Source organism: Schistocerca americana, chromosome 4 (assembly GCF_021461395.2).
Source record: "Schistocerca americana isolate TAMUIC-IGC-003095 chromosome 4, iqSchAmer2.1, whole genome shotgun sequence".
Taxonomy (NCBI): Eukaryota; Metazoa; Arthropoda; class Insecta; order Orthoptera; family Acrididae; genus Schistocerca; species Schistocerca americana.
The window spans coordinates 38,652,852-38,675,585 of NC_060122.1; the positions used below are offsets into that span (position 1 = coordinate 38,652,852).

Here is a 22,734-nt window from a genome sequence, read left to right on the forward strand (position 1 = left end):
GACAGGACCACACCACAAGTAAATACAGTTATAAGTTTATGATACTTATAAATGTGAAAGTATGTGAAGAAGAAAACAGTTGCTGTACATCACATATCACAATGCAGAACTAAGAATGAGCACTGACAAATAATCCGGGGGTCGAAACCTAACTATTGTGAGCGTTGACTACCCATGAAAGCATTAAATAACTGATTTACATTGAAATTTCTATGCATGTCTCTTACTTATGTAAACACTGCTTTACGCTCATCGTACGTATGCTGCCATATTGATGATACAACTCTCTATACATCATCAGTATATGAGAAGGTTATCCTTTATACAATGAACATAACAAGTAAATACTGAGCTGCAGTTTTATTAAAAACTGAATAAGTATTTGGTATGGTTGGTATCTTAAGATTTGAGTTGTGTTTACAAATGACAAACTATTTTGTTCTTGGGATTACAATCGAGTCTAGTAACGAGACGTAACTGAGCACATAAATGGTTTTCCGTGGAATTTCCTCAACACTGTAATGTGTAGATCCTTCCTGGAGAATGCTAGAAAGGGGATGCTATGCATAGTGATCTGAGTGGCGCGTAGTATCTATTGTAGTGACTATTGTTTACTTCTTTAATTCTTTGGAATTAATAAATATGCTCCAACAAGAAGTCACTGTAAATTGAAATGAAATGTACGTCAATTTATCCCGTAAGGGAAAACAGAATCTTATTGTAAGAATGTTAAATGAAGAATGTACAATCAAATGAAAGTAAAATGTATAATCATATAATTGGAATCGAACAATGTAACAAAATTGTAATTTAACAAAATTTACTAAAACAAAATGACAAACAGACTACAAAGTATATAAGCGACGATAATGGCATGTCAGCAAATGCATAGGATAAGGGTATTTTGTAACTGTATTTGTATTTTTTTTTATGTTACATGTATAATATGTGGAAAATATACTACAAAAACTTTATGTAATGCAACTGTATGAAAGACGCTCAAAAACAAAGTGCAAATATATACGAAACCTGGCTGCAAAGTGTTAAGTGTGCGTGTGCCAAATGTGGGTGTGCGCACAATAAACTAAAGATGGCAATACTTTATGTAATATGAATTTTCTGTGCTCGACAACATAAGTAAAAGCAGGAAGAAACTTACCTTGTCGACGGATGTTGGGTGTATGGCTGGTGTCCCCACTGAATAAGTGAGAGCGACGAGATGAAATGAATTCCTCGGGCCACTGATATGGAAACCAGTTGTCACCAAATCGAAGATTTCACAAAGAATCATGCAGCTGAACACAAGCTTCACGAATTTGTGCAGTGAAAGCAACTGTAAACGTACGACATGGACACTCTGGCTTTGTACTAAACATGTGAGGGCGAGAAAACCATTGATCTGCACATGCATAATTTGCAAGCTAAGCACTGGGTAGATACTGACTGACAATGGGACTATATGGTTACTGCAACCACTTTGTTATGAAAGCAAACTTATGTATGCATGCGTTAAAAGAAGATGACATGTCCATATGAATTTATAACCATACAGGATAACTCCAATGGCCGAAAATAAAGGCTATGCCCATACTGGCCAGGGTTATCAAGCTCAGACACCAGGCACCTCCATATAATGCCAGTGCACAATGGGGATGGGGAGAGCAATTGTAATGCATCATATTGTTTTTTCTTTCTTCACTCTTTTCTTTTTATATATGTGATCTGTACACTTATAAAACCAATAGTAAAGTAACAAGTTTTTTGTTCCAGAGATAATGTTTTGATCCAAAAAAACAGAAGATTAATTTAATTTTTATATCTTCACCTGTTTGTGTCTATAAGTGGTAGCAGGCGGACATATGACTAGCTCCGTCATGCCAGTATTGTTTAAAAATGTGCATTCCAACCGTATATTAAAAAGTGTTATAAAAGTTATTAGGAAGGCAAGTTTATTCATAGATATATTTGCATTAATCACGTCCGTCTGTTCGTCATATCACCCGCGTCGAGAATCCCGCATTGGGAGTTCCGAAGCAGACAAGAGGAATTTCCTGGAGCAGTGGAGGGGCGATCCTGTATCAGTATTCTCATAATCAGCTCTATTCACAATGGAACTAATGAGAAGAAGTACGTAACCTTAAATGATGAATTGCTGCTGATGCTGTTGTTGTTGTTGTTGTTGTTGTTGTTGTTGTCGTGGTCTTCAGTCTTGAGACTGGTTTGATGCAGCTCTCCATGCTACTCTATCCTGTGCAATGATGAATATTGATCTTAAATCTATTGACACTGAAGGTCTGTTGATGTTAGTACCAGTTAACGTTCACCCAGGATATATGTACCACCCAATTTTTTTCAATTATTCTGTCCCATTAATTTTTTAATTATTCACGTAGCAATTATTAATCAGTTTCCATTATTTATGCCCACCCACACTGTTGTGACTTAGCACGACAGCCAAGTCACAACGAGAGGAGGCCGAAAGGCACGCGTTAAGCTCACGCAGATTGGCGTGAGGTCTGGAACAGTTAAAAGGAAATGAGAACTTAGAAAATGGACGCAGTTGCTGTAATACTTAACTTTAATCCACATTTGTAGAACATCGCTCTTGATGATACATGCTTCACAATACTATTATCAAAGCTATGGCGCCTTGCTAGGTCGTAGGCAATGACTTAGCTGAAGGCTATGCTAACTATCGTCTCGGCAAATGAGAGCGTATTGGTCAGTGAACTGTAGCTAGCTACGTCGGCTGTACAACTGGGGCGAGTGGTAGTACGTCTCTCTAGACCTGCCGTGTGGTGGCGCTCTGTCTGCTATCACTGACAGTGGCGACACGGGGGCCCGGCATATACTAATGGACCACGGCCGATTTAAAGGCTACCAGCTAGCAAGTGTGGTGTCTGGCGGTGACACCACACACACACAATCTGCTACTATTGGTAAACGACTGTGTTCACTAGAAACCCCCCTGATGGCTTCCCAAACTGATGGAGTCCAGGAATGCTTTTCACGACCTTTTCTTGGTCTCCTTAATTATGCATTGAGCCTTGGCCCTCACAATCTGGAAGGCCGTGACGTTGTCTGCTGTTGGATGGTACTTAACCCGTTGAAGAGGGGCACACCTGTCCCATAATCATGAGTGGCATTCAACGGTCCACCAAAGAAAAGTTTGCCTCCTAAGATGACCTGAGGACTTTGGTATCATTAAGTCAGCACTATGATGGATCACTTGTGTGATGCGGTCCACCCATTTCAGGACTGTTGTGTTTAAACACAGTCAGCTGGCTCAACAGCGTCCTGTCAGATCTGCTGACCATCCATTTAGGTGGCTTCCGCTCAGACAATCTTCCATGCACGAGGTGGATCCACAGCAGTAAGTGGTCAATGGAATGAAGGTCATCAGTTGCTCCCCACTGTGCTGAGTCTGCAAGGTCTGGAGGCCATAAAGAGAAGTCGAGAAGTCGATGGCTGAGTACGACCCAGCAGCAGCTTAGAAATGAGTGGAATTGCCTGTGTTGAGAGTGCACAGCTCCTGACACATCACAAGGTTCTCAATTATTCGAAACCTGGAGTACGTACAGTTCAAACTCCATAAATTTTATGGGCCTTGAAATAAGGAAAAGTGGGTGGGGAAGATGTGCAATTAAGACTAGTGAGAGTCTCAGAGCCTATCACATCCTGTGAAGGTAAATACAGGGAGGAGATAGTGATCTTCTGACCTGCATGAACTGCAATGGCTACTGCACATAAGTCAGTAACCAAAGAGAAAGCAGAGAACTGTATGTGCGTTACTGACAAACACAGCAACACCTCCCATGGCTCTGTCTCTAGTCATGTCATTCTTTTGGTGAAGGGCATAGCACCATACCACAGGGACGTCAGAGGTTTTATAATGTGTTTCTTGTAAACACAAGCACAGGGGATGTGCCTGTGTAAGGAATTTCGGTTCCTCCACATCTGTCTTGAACCCATTAATGTTCCACCATATGATGGGAGCCATTTATCATGGGAGTAGCACTTTTATCATGACTATCTGCCAGGGAGGGGAGTGCACAGTGGGTGGAAGCTCAACCTTGGAACACGATGATCACCCCAGTCTGATACCAAGGTCCATCACATTCTTCACCTGCAACTTTGAGTTTTTGGTCTGAGATGGCTTCTGAGCCACAACCACAAAATGGTAGTGACAGAGCTGGACAATGGACTGGACTGAATCTTTGGTGGGGTAGAGAGTTCCACAATGTCGGCAACCATAGCCTTTTCCGAAGTTCTAGTGGGAGAGACAGGCTTCGGAATGATTGCAGCAGCACAAGTGCCTTGACGAACGCAGGTACTAGTACTGACACTAGCAAACTCCGGTTGTACAGCAGCATTGGTTTTCTGCGCTGGCTGTTTAAGAACCAAAGCAAACGAGGTAGTGAATGCTGGGGGTAGCATGGCTTTATATAGATCTTTTTGGCCTCACCACATGGGAAGGGGTTCTTGGTCTCAAGCTCTTGTATCTTTCGTTCTTTAAGGTTTACAGTGCCGTTCTGACTCCAGACAGGGTGTGCCCCAGGGCAACTCGAACACTCCAAAGGAGATGAATGAGCGACTCTCTTGTGGGTGGCCTTACCACATTTGCCACAAGTGGCTTCTCCATGACCCCCAAGAGTAGTATGCTCAAGGTATTTGCATTTGCAACAGCGCGTGGAGTTCGCGACATAAGGCTACACACTTAGACAAAGGAAATCTGCCTTAACAATCTCACAAAGTTTCATGCTATCGAATGTCACTATAAAGCTGTCACATTTTAAAGTATCCCCAACCACACTCTTCATGATGTTTTACACATCGACTATCTTCTCTGAACCCCACTCATTTCTAGTTCCTTCTTGGAAATGTCAACTAGATCCCTGAAAGTCACAGCACTTTTGCTGTTGTTCAAGGTGGTGTGCAGTTCAGCTTCTGTTGCGTACTCCCCAAAGCATCTAGCTTTTTAGAGGTTAGCTGCTTGCGGAGAATTAGAAGTTTCCACTAACTGTGTCCCATTGCGCAAGTATCTTACTGATTTTAAACATCCGCAGATTCTTTCCAAACCATTTTGTGTATAGAAAGGCAAAACCTTCTCAAAACTACCATCTTTCCGTTTGACTATTAGAAATACTTTCATGCCAGCAGTATGCATTCTTTGACTGTAAATGGCAGCATTCTGATAACTCTGGAATCAGGAGGACTCGCTTCACAAGCCCTCTTGTACAACTGGGTGTTTGCACCTATCAGCAGCCCACCCTTTCTGCTGGGAGGATGAAGAGAAAATTCTGAAGGATCCATCTTGATCCTAATAGCATAGGAACATAGGGAACACACACGAAACAGATCTGTTAAGTCCACGGTATTGGTGATAAGTTGAGAAAACCGTCCCAAAACACATGTGCTACAAAACGCCACTGTTTCCTGCACATGTACCCCGACATCAATATTGGATACGATCACACTGCACACGTACACAAGCCGCACAATGGGTTGGCATACTGTGGATCAGGTGGTCGAGCAGCTGCCGGGGTATAGCCTGTCAATGTCGCACCAGTGCCTGTCAGAGCTCCTGAAGTTTCCTAGGGGTTTGAAGACGTGCAGCGATACGTCGACCGAGAGCATCCCAGACATGCTCTATGGGGTTTAGGTCTGGAGAACAGGCAGGCCACTCCATTCGCCTGTTATCTTCTGTTTCAAGGTACTCCTCCACGATGGCAGCTCAATGGGATTGTGTGTCATCATCCATCAGAAAGGTGGGACCCACCGCACCCCTGAAAAGGCAGACATACTGGTGCAAAATGACGTCCCGATACACCTGACCTGCTACAGTTCCTCTGTCAAAGACATGCAGGGGTGTACATGCACCAATCATAATCCCACTCCACAACATCAAACCACAACCTCCTTTAAAGGACATTAAGGGGTTGGTATCTGGTTCCTGGGTCACGCCAGATAAAACCCAGTGAGAATCACTGTTCAGACTATACCTGGACTCGTCTGTGAACATAACCTGGGACCAATGTTCCAATGACCATGTACCATGTACTATATTGTTGACACCAGGCATTACAGGCTCTCCTGTGACCAGGGGTCAGTGGAATGCACCTTGCAGGTCTCCGGGCGAATAAACCATGTCTGTTCATAGACTGCGTGTCTGGAGACAACCACTCGTCCCAAGCAAGGCTACCTGCAGTACTCCGTGGCCGTCCGCAGGCACTGATGGTGAGATATCAGTCTTCTTGTGGTGTTGTACACTGTGGACAACCTGTACAGTAGTGCCTGGACACATTTCCTGTCTGCTGAAATCATTACAATAATCTTGAGATCACAATTCGTGGCACATGGAGGGCCCATGCTACGACCAGCCTCCAGTCATCCAAGTATTCTACCCCTCATAACATTATCAATATGTGTTCTTTGAGCCATTTTCAACACACAGTCACCATTAGCACGTCTGAAAATGTCTGCACACTTACTCGCTGCACCGTACTCTGACATACACCAACACACCTCTGCATATGTGGACCGCTGCCTGCACCACCGTGCGATGACTACAGGTCAAATTCACCGCATGGTCATACCTCGAGGCGATTTAAACCTGCAAACTGCCCACCAGAGCATTGTTTCACCATATATCAGCATTATCCTTAATTTATGAGCATGAGTGTAGCTAGGGAAATAAATGTCCACCTAGACAGAGCCCCACGTACCTAGGTAAGCCTCATCCAACGGAGGTGTGACAGGTTCCCCACTAATGACTATTCCCCCTCAACAGTCATGCATCTCATCAGTGCACAACACACCTTGAGACTGAGGGATGTTTTCTAGAGAGATTTTTATCATCCGGTGATGAACCTGGTGATCAAGATCACGCTCCCTGTGACGCACAACGTACTACTACTGCTGTGCCACATGTTGGTTGCTGAAGAGTATTATGCCCAGATCTTACAGTGACAAAGGACTGGCAGTGCTTATCAGTCCCCACCACATGAGACCCAGTGTCGCCGAGCCCAGCAGTGATATGGATACTGTCCACAATTCCCTGGATAATGTCTTGAACCATTGCGAGACTGCCATAAAAGGTTTAGTTAACGAATTGTAGTGGTTTCCATTCGAAACTCAGATTTTGTCTCTGTGTATACAGGTCTTCTTTGCTTCATTGGATGAGTATGCCATGTAATTTTACATCATAGATCTTTTTTCTCAGTAACTACTTGTCTACACTCACTTCAAAGTTGAAGTTAGCCACCATCACAACTAATACAGACTTGTCAAAAGTAGGTTTGTCCCTAGCTCACACACACACACAGACACATCACAGGCCACTATGTCACCAGAGTATTACACATCATTGCGGAGTGGCTATATTTTCTGAATACAAGATTATATGACATTGTAATTTTCACAGCTTCATGGGTGGTCACAGATCCATAAAATCCCTATTTGCTTCTATGTGTAAAATATGTAATTGCATAGACTTCTGTCACCAGAGTCAGCTGACATTAAAGTTTTCCGGTTATTGTACCATATCATATTCCAAAAAACTATTATGGCAGAAACCAACGGTGTGACCTATGTTATAGTCATGAATGCTCACTGAGCATGACATTACATCACAATTTCGAAACATCATTGATGTAATTTACTCCTGAGACAGAAAAAATGGGATTTTTATTGTAAATAGTTACTGTGGTGGAGGGAGTGGGGATCTGTTGTTGCCTCTTTGCTTTCTGCATTGGGTGCAATGAGAAATACAGGGTGTACATAAAATCCGGGAACACTTTCAATTATTTATTGCACAAGAACTAAACATCGTACAGATGTAATACATATTGCATTTTGACGAGAAGCTCAGAAAGTTATTTTTACAAAGATTCAAAATGTGAACCATGAGTGACCCGGCATATGTCAGTACAGTAACGTAATTCTTGCTATATCTGTCTCAGCATGGCATCATCTACTGTCACAGTCGCTCCCCGTATTCTCTCCCGGAGCTCTGATACATCATGTGGTAGAAGCGGTACATACACCAGATCTTTAATGTGTCCCCACAGAAAAAAGGCACACAGAGTGAGATCTAGTGATTGGGGAGGCCATTTCATAAAACAGCATGTAGCATGGCCAATCCATGAATGCGGCAGCTTCGTGTTGAGGTATCCATGAACTTCATGATGAAAATGGGGTGGAGATCCATCCTGCTGAAAGATGAATGGAGAGTCCAACTGTATTTGAGGCATCAGCCAGTGCTGCAACATGTCCAAGTAGGAATTATCCAGTGACAGTCTTCTCAGCGAAGAAGAATGGCCCATACAATAGAGTCCTGCTTGACCCAGTAAGCGAGCACAAAATACGGGATGTGGCGAGCACACCCTAACTGGATAGGCTGCCCGCACTAGTTCTAGTGTCCGAGCGTAGAAGCCATGACCGAATACGTAGCACGTAACTTCAAACACATTACACGTGCCATTATCCGTGTGAGACTGCAGGCAGTACGGGCTTCTCATTTGTGGTGTGTACCTCACTGTAATCATGCAGCGTGAGGAAGCCAGTGCAGTAAGATGAAAGATTGAAACCAATGTTTACACATTGAAGAAACGGGAAGGTCTAAAAAGCCAAGATTGGAGTACATTTCTGTTGATTGTAGACGAAAACAGTGCGTCTATTGGGTACATATTGTGCATAAATTGCTCCATATTATTGTGTTTCCAGTCGGGAATCAATCATTTAAAGAAACACAGTTCCAAGAAACCTCACAAAGATACAGCTCCTTCAGGGATACAGGCAGTAATAAAAAATAGTATTACAGAAAAGTGGGTTGCAATGTGTGCTAAAGATATGAGACCTTTTAATGCTGTTTCCGGTGAAGGTTTCAGAGAACTAGGCCAAGAATTAATACATCTAGGTGCACATTATGGAGAAGTTAACGCGGCAGATGTCATGACACATCCCTCAACTATAAGCAGACATGTCAAAGAACAAGCTGATGCAATACCAAACAGCATAATGCCTTCTGTTATTGCAGAAGTTATTAATAAAAAATGTGCTGCAACAGTTGATATGTGCACTATTTGATGCTTACAACACATTACATTAACACAGATTGGTCTCTTGTGAACAATGTTTTATTTACAACAAAATTCCCAGACCTTAAGAAGACGGGAGTAAATATTATGAAAGAAATTGAAAAGAGTATGGCTGATTATTATCAGGAGAGAAAGAAAACTGGCGTTCTGCAGATCAGAGCGTGGAATGTCAGATCCCTTAATCGGGCAGGTAGGTTAGAAAATTTAAAAAGGGAAGTGAATAGGTTAAAGTTAGATATAGTGGAAATTAGTGAAGTTCGGTGGCAGGAGGAACAAGACTTTTGGTCAGGTGAATACAGGGTTATAAATACAAAATCAAATAGGGATAATGCAGGAGTTGGTTTAATAATGAATAACTAAATAGGAGTGCAGGTAAGCTACTACAAACAGCATAGTGAACGCATTATTGTGGCCAAGATAGACATGAAGCCCATGCCTACTACAGTAGTACAAGTTTATATGCCAACTAGCTCTGTAGATGATGAAGAAATTATTCAGGTAGTGAAGGGAGACAAAAATTTAATAGTCATGGGTGACTGGAATTTGAGGGTAGGAAAAGGGAGCGAAGGAAATATAGTGGGCGAATATGGATTGGGGGAGAGAAATGAAAGAGGAAGCCGTCTGGTAGAATTTTGCACAGAGCATAACTTAATCATAGCGAACACTTGGTTCAAGAATCATAAAAGAAGGTTGTATACATGGAAGAATCCTGAAGATACTAGAAGGTATCAGATAGATTAAATAATGGTAAGACAGAGATTTAGGAGCCAGGTTTTAAATTGTAAGACTTTCCCAGGGGCAGATGTGGACTTTGGAGAAAAGAGAGCCACTTGTATGAATATCAAGAGCTCAGATGGAAACCCAGTTCTAAGCAAAGAAAGGAAAGTAGATAGGTGGAAGGAGTATATAGAGGGTCTATACAAGGGTGATGTAATTGAGGACAATATTATAGAAATGGAAGAGGATGTAGATGAAGATGAAATGGGAGATACTATACTGCGTAAAGAGTTTGACAGATCACTGAAAGACCTGAGTCAAAACAAGGCCCCGGGAGTAGACAAGATTCCATTAGAACTACTGACGACCTTGGGAGAGCCAGTCCTGACAAAACTCTACCATCTGGTGATCAAGATGTATGAGACAGGCGAAATACCCTCAGACTTCAAGAAGAATACAATAATTCCAATCCCAAAGAAAGCAGGTGTTGACAGGTGTGAAAATTACCGAACTATCAGTTTAACAAGTCACAGCTGCAAAATACTAACGCGAATTCTTTACAGACAAATGGAAAAACTGGTAGAAGCCGACCTCGGGGAAGATCAGTGTGGATTCCGTAGAAATGCTGGAACACGTGAGGCAATACTAACCTTACGCCTTATCTTAGAAGAAAGATTAAGGAAAGGCAAACCTACATTTCTAGCATTTGTAGACGCAGAGAAAGCTTTTGACAATGTTGACTGGAATACTTTCTTTCAAATTCTAAAGGTGGCAGTGGTAAAATACAGGGAGCGAAAGGCTATTTACAATTGCACAGAAAGCAGATGGCAGTTGTAAGAGTCGAGGGACATGAAAGGGAAGCAGTGGTTGGGAAGGGAGTGAGACAGGGTTGTAGCCTCTCCCCGATGTTATTCAATCCGTATATTGAGCAAGCAGTAAAGGAAACAAAAGAAAAATTCAGAGTAGGTATTAAAATCCAGGGAGAAGAAATAAAAACTTTGAGGTTCGCCTATGACATTGTAATTCTGTCAGAGACAGCAAAGGACTTGGAAGAGCAGTTGAATGGAATGGACAGGGTCTTGAAAGGAGGATATAAGATGAACATCAACAAAAGCAAAATGAGGATAATGGAATGTAGTCGAATTAAGTCGGGTGATGCTGAGGGAATTAGATTAGGAAATGAGACTCTTAAAGTAGTAAAGGAGTTTTGCTATTTGGGGAGCAAAATAACTGATGAGGGTCAAAATAGAGAGGATATAAATGCAGACTGGCAATGGCAAGGAAAGGGTTTCTGAAGAAGAGAAATTTGTTAACATCGAGTATGTGTCAGGAAGTCATTTCTAAAAGTAATTGTTGGAGTGTATCCATATATGGAAGTGAAACATCGACGATAAATAGTTTGGACAAGAAGAGAATAGAAGCTTACAAAATATGGTGATACAGAAGAATGCTGAAGTTTAGGTGGGTAGATCATATAACTAATGAGGAGGTATTGAATAGGATTGGGAAGAAGAGAAGTTTGTGGCACAACTTGACTAGAAGAAGGGACCGGTTGGTAGGACATGTTCTGAGGCATCAAGGGGTCACAAATTTAGCATTGGAGGGCATCATGGAGGGTAAAAATCATAGAGGGAGACTAAGAGATGAATACACTAAGCAGATTCAGAAGGATGTAGGTTTCAGTAAGTACTGGGAGATGGTGGTGGTGGTGGTTGTTGGTATGTTTAAGGGGGACTAAACAGCGAAGGTCATCAGTCCCCCATTCCAAAATCAGGCGAGCCGAAAATCTACGGAGCAGATAAAAACCAAAGGGGGAGGAGACGTCCCCCCAGGTGCTAAAAGAACACAAATGCAGCAAGAAACACTACAGACAAGAACAGGACAGAGGAACACCAGACAGAAAGAAACAGAAGAAAGGAGGATGGCCGGAGACTGGTTGACTGACCATGAGAAAAAAAAAGGGAAAGAGTCAACCATCTGACGGCACACCAGAACAGCAACAGACACAAGGACAAAAGACACAGAAAGGGAAAGGCGCAGGACTTCCCTAAATCGAACCATAAAAAGGACTACTACGGATAAAATGTAAAACAGTGTCAGCCATGGAGGCATCGTCGGATAAAACCAAAGCCAAAGTGCCCGGGAGATTAAAAGATTGCCGGAGTGTGCGCAGTCGAGGACACTCCAGTAAAATGTGGCCGACCGTCAGCCGGGACCCACACCGACACAAGGGGGGATCCTCCTGACGCAACAGATGGCCGTGCGTCAGGTATGTATGGCCGATGCGCAGCCGACACAGGACTACCGAGTCCCTGCGAGAAGCCCGCAGGGAGGAACGCCACACATCGGTCGTCTCCTTGACAGCCCGCAGTTTATTCAGGGCTGTCATGCCACGCCACTCAGCAGCCCACATCCCAATCAGCTTATGGCGCAACACCAGCTGCTGGTCGCGAGCCGTAAGGCCGATCTCCAAAGCCGGGGCGTCGATCGCCCCTTTGGCCAGCCTGTCTACACGTTCGTTCCCTGGGATGCCAACATGACTGGGCGTCCAAACCAAGACCACCGAACGACCAGAACGGGCAATGGCGGAAACAGCCTCCTGAATGGAGGACACCAGAGGAGAGGAGGGATAGCAGCGGTCGATGGCCTGAAGGCTGCTCAGGGAGTCACTGCAGATGACGACGGACCCACCTGAGTAGAAACGCATATGCTCAAGAGCGCGCAATATGGCCACCAGCTCTGCAGTAAAAATACTGCTGCCAGCCGGCAAGGAGCGCTGCTCAACATGGGCACCATGAACAAAAGAGTAGGCAGTGCGACCATCAACCAGGGAACCATCAGTGTAGACAGTCTCACAGTCCGAAAATGAGGCGAGGAGAGCAAGAAAGCGGCGACGGAGGGCCACAGGCGGAACCGAGTCCTTGGGTCCCTGTGCCAAGTCCAGACGGACGGACGGCCGGGACAAACACCAGGGAGGCGTAGGTGCACGGACCCGGAAGGGAGGCGGAAGAGGGAATGAACCCAATTCCGACAGCAGGGACCGAACGCGGACAGCGACAGAAAGCCCAGACCTAGGTCGCCGTGCGGGCAGATGGAGGACCATGGCAGGGAAAAGCAGGCGACGATTGGGATGGCCTGGCGAGCAATGCACGTGGACAGCATAGTCGGCGAGCAGTCGATGGCGGCGAACCCGCAGCGGGGGAACCCCGGCCTCCACCAGTAGACTGTCCACGGGGCTCGTACGAAAAGCACCAGTTGCAAGCCGGACCCCACAGTGGTGTATGGGGTCTAACAACTTCAACACTGAGGGTGATGCAGACCCATAGACCAGGCTCCCATAATCAAGCCGAGACTGCACAAGGGCTCTGTACAATCGCAGCAGCGTGCAGCGATCCGCACCCCAAGACGTGTGGCTAAGGCAGCGGAGGGCGTTGAGGTGCCGCCAGCATTTTTGCTTCAGCTGAGTAATATGAGGAACCCATGTGAGCCGGGCATCAAACACGAGTCCCAAGAAGCGGCAAGTGTCCACCACTTCAAGCAGGTGGCCGTCGAGGTAAAGTTCAGGATGAGGGTGGACCGTCCGACGCCTGCAGAAGTGCATAACTCGAGTCTTGGCTGCAGAGAACTGAAAACCGTGAGTCAGAGCCCATGATGCTGCCTTCCGAACGGCTACCTGCAGCCTGCGTTCGGCGACTCCCGTAGTCGTGGAGCTAAATGAGATGCAGAAGTCGTCGGCATACAAAGAAGGAGACACCGACGACCCCACGGCTGCAGCCAGACCATTAATGGCCACTAGAAATAAGGACACACTCAACACCGAGCCCTGTGGGACCCCATTTTCCTGTGTATAAGAAGAACTAGAGGCGGCACCGACTTGCACCCGGAAAGAGCGGTGCAATAGAAAGGTTTGAAGAAAAGCCGGGAGCCGACCACGAAGACCCCACCCATACAACGTGGCGAGGATGTGATGCCTCCATGTGGTGTCATACGCCTTCCGCAGATCGAAAAATACAGCAACGAGATGCTGACGTCGGGCAAAAGCCGTACGGACAGCAGATTCCAGCCGCACCAAATTGTCCACTGCAGACCGGCCCCGACGGAAGCCACCCTGGGATGGAGCGAGGAGACCGCGCGACTCAAGGACCCAACACAAACGCCGCCCCACCATACGTTCGAGCAATTTGCACAAAACGTTGGTGAGGGTAATGGGACGATAGCTGTCCACCGCCAGTGGGTCCGCACCAGGCTTCAAGATGGGGACAATAACACCCTCTCGCCATTGCGACGGGAACACGCCTTCGCTCCAAATGCGATTAAATATCGCGAGAAGGTGTCTCTGGCAGTCCCTGGAGAGATGCTTCAGCATCTGCGCGTGGATGCGGTCTGGGCCGGGTGCTGTATCAGGGCAATCGGCGAGGGCAGCAAGGAATTCCCTCTCGCTGAAAGGAGCATTGTATGTTTCAGAACGACGCGTGTGGAATGAGAACGGCGTCCGCTCGGCTCGCTCCTTTAGAGAGCGAAAGGCGGGGGGATAGGAGGCAGTCGCAGAGCTCTGAGCAAAGTGCGCGGCAAGCCGTTCAGCAATGGCGGCAGCGTCCGTGCAGACAGCGCCGTCCAAGGAGAGCCCAGGGACACCCATAGGGGTCTGGTATCCATAAATCCGCCGGATCCGGGACCACACGAGTGAGGGGGAGACATGGGAGCCCAAGGATGAGACATACCTCTCCCAGCACTCCTGCTTACGCCGTGCAATAAGACGACGGGCCAGGGCACGGAGCCTCTTAAAGGCGATGAGGGTCTCGAGAGAAGGGTGCCGCCTATGCCGCTGGAGAGCCCGCCGACGGTCGCGAATACCCTCAGCAATCTCCGGCGACCACCAGGGTACAGCCTTCCTCCGAGGGAGGCCAGAAGATCGGGGGATGGCAGCCTCGGCCGCTGAAATTATGGATGTAGTTAAAACACGGACCACCTCGTCAATGTCACCCTGTGGGGGAGACTCAGTGGCAGCAGCAGAAGTAAAAGCCGGCCAGTCTGCCCTGTGGAGAGCCCAGCGGGGCAGGCGCCCAGAAGAACGACTCTGGGGTAGTGACAAACAGATGGGAAAATGGTCACTACCACACAGGTCAGGGTGCACCCTCCAGTGGAGGGATGGGACAAGTCCGGGGCTGCAAAGAGAGAGATCGATGGCCGAGAACGAGCCATGGGCAACACTGAAATGCGTGGGAGCACCGGTGTTCAAGAGGCTAAGGTCGAGCTGAGCCAACAAATGCTCCACGGCCCGAGCGTGGTCATCAGAGACAGTCCCACCCCATAGAGGGTTGTGGGCATTGAAATCGCCCAGAAGCAGCAATGGTGGCGGGAGTTGAGCCAGCAGCGCAGCCAAGACATGTCGGGGGAGCACCCCATCCGGAGGAATGTAAACAGAGCAAACAGTAATAGCCGGCGAGAGCTCAACCCTGGCAGCAACTGCCTCTAAAGGCATCTGAAGGGGTACTGGCGAGCTACAGACAGAGTGGTGAACAAAGAGGCAAACCCCACCTGACGCTCGTTGACAGGCAGCACGGTTCTTATAGTATCCCCGATAACCGCGAAGGGCGGGGGTCCGCAGTGCAGGAAACCAAGTTTCCTGCAGAGCAATGCAGAGAACAGGGGAATCACTCAGAAGCATCCGGAGCTCTGGCAGGTGGCGGAAATAACCGCCGCAGTTCCATTGCAGAATGGAAGCAGGAAGGGACTGGGAGGGCGTGAATGCGACTAAGAGGCAGACAGCGCTTCAGAGCCAACCGCCGCCACTGGGGGAGTGTCAGCTGAGTCCATAGGAGAGGCCCCCAAGGGTTCCGTGAGGGCGAGATCCGCGGCAGAGGCGAGGATCTCCACCTCATCCCCGGAGCCAGGACTATGTACAGCAGGCGGTGCTGAAACCGCCGGAACGTCCTTCTTCTTGGACACATTCCGTTCCTTCTTCTCGCGTCTGCCCTTAGGGTGAGAGGGCTGGGAGAGCTTCTCTGAAGGAGCGTCGGAGGCTGACGACGACGCAGAAGCCCTACGATCAGCAGGTGGCGGAACCTTCAGCCACTGGCTGACATCTGGCTGGGAAGGAGAAGAAACGGAGGAAGGGAGAGCCCCGAGGGACCCCTTCCGTGAGAGAGGAACCGGCGGAGGCAACGCCGCCGGAGAAGGAGGGGGAGGAATCGAGCCTCCCGGTTGCGGAGCAGATGTCACTCCCGAAGTAAGCTTGGGGGGAGCGACAGAAGAGGGTTTGCCCCCAACTGCTAAGGGGGCAATAGAGGAAGGCTTGCCCCCAGGCACAAGGGGGGCAGACAGAGATACATGGCCCCGAGGGCCCACTGAAGGCGGCACAGATGAAGCGACAACCGTCGCTCGCGCGGGCGACGATAACATGGCTGCAGCATAAGATGTTCGAAGGGAAGCAGGATACAACCTTTCATATTTCTGTTTAGCCTCTCGATAAGTAAGCCGGTCCAGGGTCTTAAATTCCATGATCTTCCGCTCCTTATGAAGAACGGGGCAATCCGGCGAGCATGGAGAGTGGTGCTCCCCACAGTTGACACATACAGGCGGGGGCGCACATGGAGAATCGGGATGAGAGGGGCGTCCGCAATCTCGACATGTAGCGCTGGATGGGCAACGGGAGGACATATGCCCAAACTTCCAGCACTGGAAGCACCGCATCGGGGGAGGAACGTATGGCTTCACGTCGCAACGGTAAACCATTACCTTGACCTTCTCGGGCAAGACATCACCCTCGAAGGCCAAGATAAAGGCACTGGTGGCCACCCTGTTGGTCTTGGGTCCTCGATGGACACGACGGACAAAATGCACACCACGCCGTTCCAAGTCGGCTCTCAGCTCGTCATCGGATTGTAACAAGAGGTCACGATGGTAAATAATCCCCTGGACCATATTTAAGCTACTGTGGGGAGTGACGGTAACAGGGACGTCACCCAGCTTATCACACAAGAGCAACGCTCGTGACTGGGCTGGGGAGGACATCTTGAGGAGGATGGATCCATTCCTCATTTTTGACAACCCTGCCACTTCCCCAAACTTATCCTCCAGGTGTTCCACAAAAAACATAGGCTTCGTCGTAAGAAAGGAGTCACCATCAGTCCTGCTGCAGACAAGGTATTGCGGTACATAAGGCTCCCGCTTGGCACTAGATCGGCGTCCCTCCCATGGCGCAGCCAACGAGGGGAACGTCTGAGGATCATATTGTGCAGCATCAAAGTCGACTCTACCTCGCTTAGAGACGCTGGTGGCCGTGCGACCACCAGCTTGGTGTGATTTATTGCGCTTCATTGCGCCACATCCGCCCAGATGCCACCTACTCCGAACGAGGGCTCTCCCCAAGGGCGCCACCCAGCCAAAGCAACGGGTACCTGGCCGATATCCCGTTGCCCGGAGTCCCCGTGCCCCAGACAAGATGGGCACATACTCCTTGGCATGCATGGGGAGGAAGCAGCTCTGGCATCTGTAGTGCGATCCCTGCGTGGTCAGGGGGCTACCACCAAGAGGGTACATGACGACCCCACCACAACGGACTGGCTACCGTGCTGGATTTTAGGTGTTTAAAGGGTCCACAGTTGTCGTAGGCGCTAAGAAGAGGAGTGCGCACAAGGCGAGAAGGAGACCACCCAGAAGATGTTGGGCGTAGTCCCCCCCACACGACAATAGGTAACATGCAAGATGGTGGAGCATGATGGACCAATACAAAAACACCACGTAAGGTGTCCTTCCCCAAATGGCACGCACTGACGACGGAAATTTGGAAGAAAAAAGGAGGTCAAACCCAAGAGGGGACCATCACAGAAGGCCGAAATGTTTGAGACTCCTTTTAGTCGCCTCTTACGACAGGCAGGAATACCGCGGGCCTATTCTTACCCCCGAACCCGCAGGGGGATACTGGGAGATGAAGAAGCTTGCACAGGATAGAGTAGCATGAAGAGCTGCATCAAACCAGTCTCAGGGCTGAAGACCACAACAACAACAACAACAACAACAACAACAACATGGGCTGATTGGGGCATTTCTCCGGACATGTTGCACAGTTTTGTTTTTGTCTCCAACCAGGGTGCCAATATAATTAAGGCTTTGGAAAATCATGAAAGAATTCCTTGTACTGGTCACTGTATAAACACAGCACTTAGCCACACTTTCAATGAAGATAACTTCTTGTTAAATCATGCCCCGAACATCGCTAAATGCACTGTACGGTACATTAAGAAAAGTGGCCTCTGCTCGTCTTTGAAACCATCGTTGAAACAAGAGGTCTGCACACAATGGAACAGCTTGTACACTATGCTGGAATCCTCACACACTCAGTATAACGAAGTTGCTGCTTTGCTGACAGAACAGGACTCCGCTTACAGATTGCAAGTATATGATAATGAGCTTGCAGGAAAAACTGTGCATTTTCTGAGAGCATTTAAAGAGGCCACAGATAAATTAGAAGGCGAAAAAGAACTGACAATCCAGTTAGTTGTTCTTTGGTTTCACAAACTGCAACAAATTTGCAGTGTCAATGAGGCTGACTGTCAGGTGAGTAATAACTGCAGTTAAAAGCACTGTTTCATTATGATACTCGATAGATTTATAATTAACTAGCATAATTGATGTGTACTAACAGATACGTATTTCTTAACAGGAGGTACAAAGGATTAAAAACTGAGCCCTGACTTTCGTTTGTGAGAAGATTGCGATCACTTCCAGACATAAAATTGCTACGTTTCTATGGGCGTCTTTCCATGATCTCAATATGCTTGAAATAAATGAAAAGCAGGAAATTCTTAGCAAAATGCTACAAATTACTTACGCAGGTACAGCATGCAATCATTAACATAATAGTTTTTGCATAGTTAGTGGATAGCGTATTATAGAGAAACGAGAATGTTATAATTGGTATAATATTTCATTAACATAAAACACCTTGTTTTTACGGGAATGTTTCGATGATTTCCACATCAGTTCTGTATACTTGTCTCTTTTGTTTATCATCACAGATCCTTCAAGTACTGTGTCATCACACCCAGAAAGAGAGAGCGTTTCAAGGAATGGAGGAACTACAGATCATCTGCAGCAGATGAAGTAGATCTCTACATTTTAATGCACCCCGGAGGTGATGATGACATTTTAAAGTGATGGAGCAGATATGAAACAGACCTGCCAGGCCTGGCTGCAGTTGCAAGACATATTTTATGTATCCCAGCAGCAAGCGCACCTACTGAAAGATGTTTTAGTAAATCCAGCATGTTACTAACAATTCTGGGTTTCTCTTCTGTACAATGTTTGGTTCTTGTGCAATAAATAATTGAAGTTGTTCCAGTATAGTCTGATTTACAATACCAGGGCACAGCCTATGCAATTTATCTCCAATAGTGAGGACAGAATGGTCTCTATTCAAGAACAGACGTGTACCCAACTAGGTCCTGGGTGAAGAGTGCTATCTTGAGCCATAACACGCACACATTGCCCCATGTTTGCACATCTCATGAAAATTTGCAGATCTTTGGCATTTTTGACAGTACTCTGTGAATGTGATTACAGTGCATTATCAAAATAGTAGGGTCGGGTGGGCACTGTAAGACCATCCTGGCAGGAAAGGCACACAAAACAAAGCCCCCAAACAGAAAAAACAGTATGTTGGATCCAATTAAAACAGTTTGTCACATCTTACTCACCACAACAAATGCTGCCATTGGAAATGGCACATGCAGATCATCACATTCTCTCAGTGATAATTTCCACACTGCTTGCCAGCCTGTTGGCTCCAGTACTGCCTCAATATAGTAGTGCCATTCATGTTCAATCTGAGAGGATGAAACTGGTCCAGGATCATTACAAAGAATATTAATATACTCCAAGCGTCGATCTTCAGCAGTTTTTTCAAAACGTATTATATCAGGTAGCATCGTTCACAACTGAAACACCTGAAAGAAGAAATTACTGACTGTCAGAGCTCCTAAACAAAAATTAATACATTACTGATCATACATACAGTAATGTTCAGAAAAAGCGGACACCTTGAATGACTAGAGATAGGATGTTCATATTCACTGAACATGTACATTAGTATGATCTGCAGAAATTATTAGCATTTCAGTGACCTCGGTTCAGCATGTGTCCTGTTGTCTATGCATACAGTCAGCCATGGGCCCTGATAACTTGTTCCACATGTGTGATGGCATCGGCGCAACATGAATGGCGTCCAGTGGTATAGCCATCCATGCTGCATTCACCTGGTTCCAAAGTTCACCTGTGGTGGCTGGCACTGAATCACAGTGCTGCACCGTCATTTTAACATATTATACACTTTTAGATTGGCAACGAGTCTGGTGATATGGGAGGGCAGGGCAAAAGGATGACATCCTGCAACACCAAGAAGGCATGTGTTCATGCTGCAACATTTGGTCATGCACTGTCTTGCTGAAAAATGGCATCTGGAGTGTTGTGCAGAAAAGGTACAGCTACGGGTCACAGGATGTCTGTCACATTTGTCGCACTGCTCACAGTGCCCTAGACACACACCAACTGTGAGTTGTGTTCACATCCAATAGCACCCCACACCACAAGGCCTCCAGTTGGCACTGTATGTCTTGTGCAGATGCAGTTACTGTGGCGCCGCTCCCCCTGTCTGCGGTGAACCAAAAAGCGGCCAACATTTTCAAACAAACAGAACCAGGATTCATCTGAAAACACTGTCTGGGGCCGTTCCTGTCCCCAGTGACATCGTTCCATACACCACTGCCATCTAGCATATTTCTGCACATTCGTCAAAGGTAGGCTGAGATGTGGACAATGTGCACATAACCCACGCCATGGCAGACTGCAACGGAATGTCACCCCTGATACAGTAGGATGTGTTACACCGTTCTACTGTTAAACCACAGGCAAGGAGGATGCAGATCTTTGCTGCAATGCCATTTGGATGAGGCGTCGATCTTCTCGGGGAGGGTGGTCTGGGCAGTGTGACCTGACCCATCTCATCATATTCTATGGCCTTCCGTGAACCATTTTGTACATATCCACTGCACTGCTGAAGCACTTCATCCCACACAAGCAGCAATTTCCCAGATGGCTGGATCACATGCTCTCATGCCAATTATGCAACATCTTTCAAAGTCACTGATTTCATGATGCGGTTCGTGCATACATCTGTAAGGCATCCTGCACATCTTCTGAAGTCGCACTGATCCATTATTTTCGGCAACAGCAAAAGCCGCAAGCACGTTTCAATAGTACGTAGTATTGTGCTTCAACTCTGATGCTGATCTTGAACCCACGGGCCAACATGATTTAAAGGCTAATCATTTCTGCAAAATATACTAACGTAAATGTCCTGTGCATATGAACATCCTATCTCTACTCGCTCAACGTATTCTATTTTTTCTGAACATATGTCTACATTTCTTGTCACCCAATCAATCTTTACTTTGCAGTCTGTTATCACCTGTGGACTTTTAAACACATGATATCACATATTGATATCACTCTATCGGCATCTTTAAGTTGGCAACAGAATTGGATGTTTTCGTCAGATGCTGATAATGATCGTGCAAGATCCAGTGGACCCAATGGAGTTTGTCCGTGCACCACACCTGAAGTGACTTTGGAATATGAGTGCCCTCTGAGGAGGCCTGGCAGCAGCCACACAACCTCTCGCACTAGGGGCCTCTTTGATATGTGATGTTGTGCTGACTTCACCTAGTCATTTGTTTTTTCAGTACTGTGTGTGTCATCACTGTTGCTATTGTATGAGCTGGACTCTATTGCTTGCTGCATTATTTGTAATGTGTCTTTGTACATTTGGAGACATACAGTGCAAGTTAAATGAATCCTTTGTTTACTGTATTAATTTGTTCGCTAATCATTTATGCTCCTGTACTGCTTTCCTACAATGACAGTTGCCGAAACACCGTGTAGCCCGCCTCTCCTTACTGTTGTGTACAACAAAACATATATCCTTTAACACATAATTGACATTTTATTATGTTACTCACATATTTTTTATTTTTTTATTTTGGTTGCAAGAATCTTACATTGTAAAATGTACAAAAGATATAGGATCTGTTGTGTACACAGAAATACAAAAATTGACAGAGACATATGGTTACATAAAATAATAATACATAGCTCAGCTCAATAAAAATTAAATAATGTGCATGTCAACTTACTCAGTACAATTTAGTAACACTGCCACATTTGAAGTAACATGAAATATAACAATAACAGTAAGTATAATAAACACTCAAGTGGAGTTAATAAGCAACTGCCTTTAGATATTCGTTGGCTGTATGAAATGAGTGTGTGTTCTTAACTTTATTCCTAAATGTATTACTGTTTTCATGAACTGATAGGGGTAATTTACTGCAAAGCACAATGCTAACTAGATTCACAGTAAGTCTTTGGTTCGTAAGATAAAATTCTGCACCGGACTGTGTATTGTAACTGAGACTTTTCGGTTGCAGACAAATGTAGGTTGTTGTCAACAGAGGCCGCAGTTTGTAATACATACATCTGAGGAATGGCCAATATTTGTAACCTTTCTTAAGGAATGAAACAGAGACTCCTGAAGCCAAGCACTCAGGCACAGACTGCAAAATTGTCTATTACCTCAGACTTTTCATTTTAGTATTGTAAATGTAATAGTGACCTTCAGGGAGCACAGGGTTTATAGACACGAACATAAAACTGGATTTTAATATATTATATATATTTGTTAAACCACTGCCAAACAGTTTTTTAAGTTTTCATTACATAAATTTTACTAAACACGAAACAATAAACTTCAGTTGTATGGGACTTATATGCTATACACTCCCTTACAATTACCAAAAGAATTGCAATTAGATACATAAGGAAAAGCCCCGACACGGTACGATAAAAGTTATTACCTATGATA

The 22,734-nt window shown here is 46.0% G+C and overlaps 1 protein-coding gene across 3 annotated transcripts in view; it reads right to left on the reverse strand.

Moving 5' to 3' along the window:
• LOC124612645 (protein nessun dorma-like) overlaps positions 1 to 22,734 on the reverse strand; it is a 232,980-nt gene that overhangs the window by 175,307 nt on the left and 34,939 nt on the right. For 2 of the 3 annotated variants that reach the window (XM_047140948.1, XM_047140947.1), the window contains exon 2: positions 19,514 to 19,762. The exons of the other annotated variant lie outside the window; for it this stretch is intronic. In XM_047140948.1, the coding sequence (XP_046996904.1) occupies positions 19,514 to 19,744 (231 nt within the window). In that variant the 5' untranslated portion in view covers positions 19,745 to 19,762. The remainder of the gene's footprint in view (positions 1 to 19,513; positions 19,763 to 22,734) is intronic. 3 annotated transcript variants of the gene reach the window in all.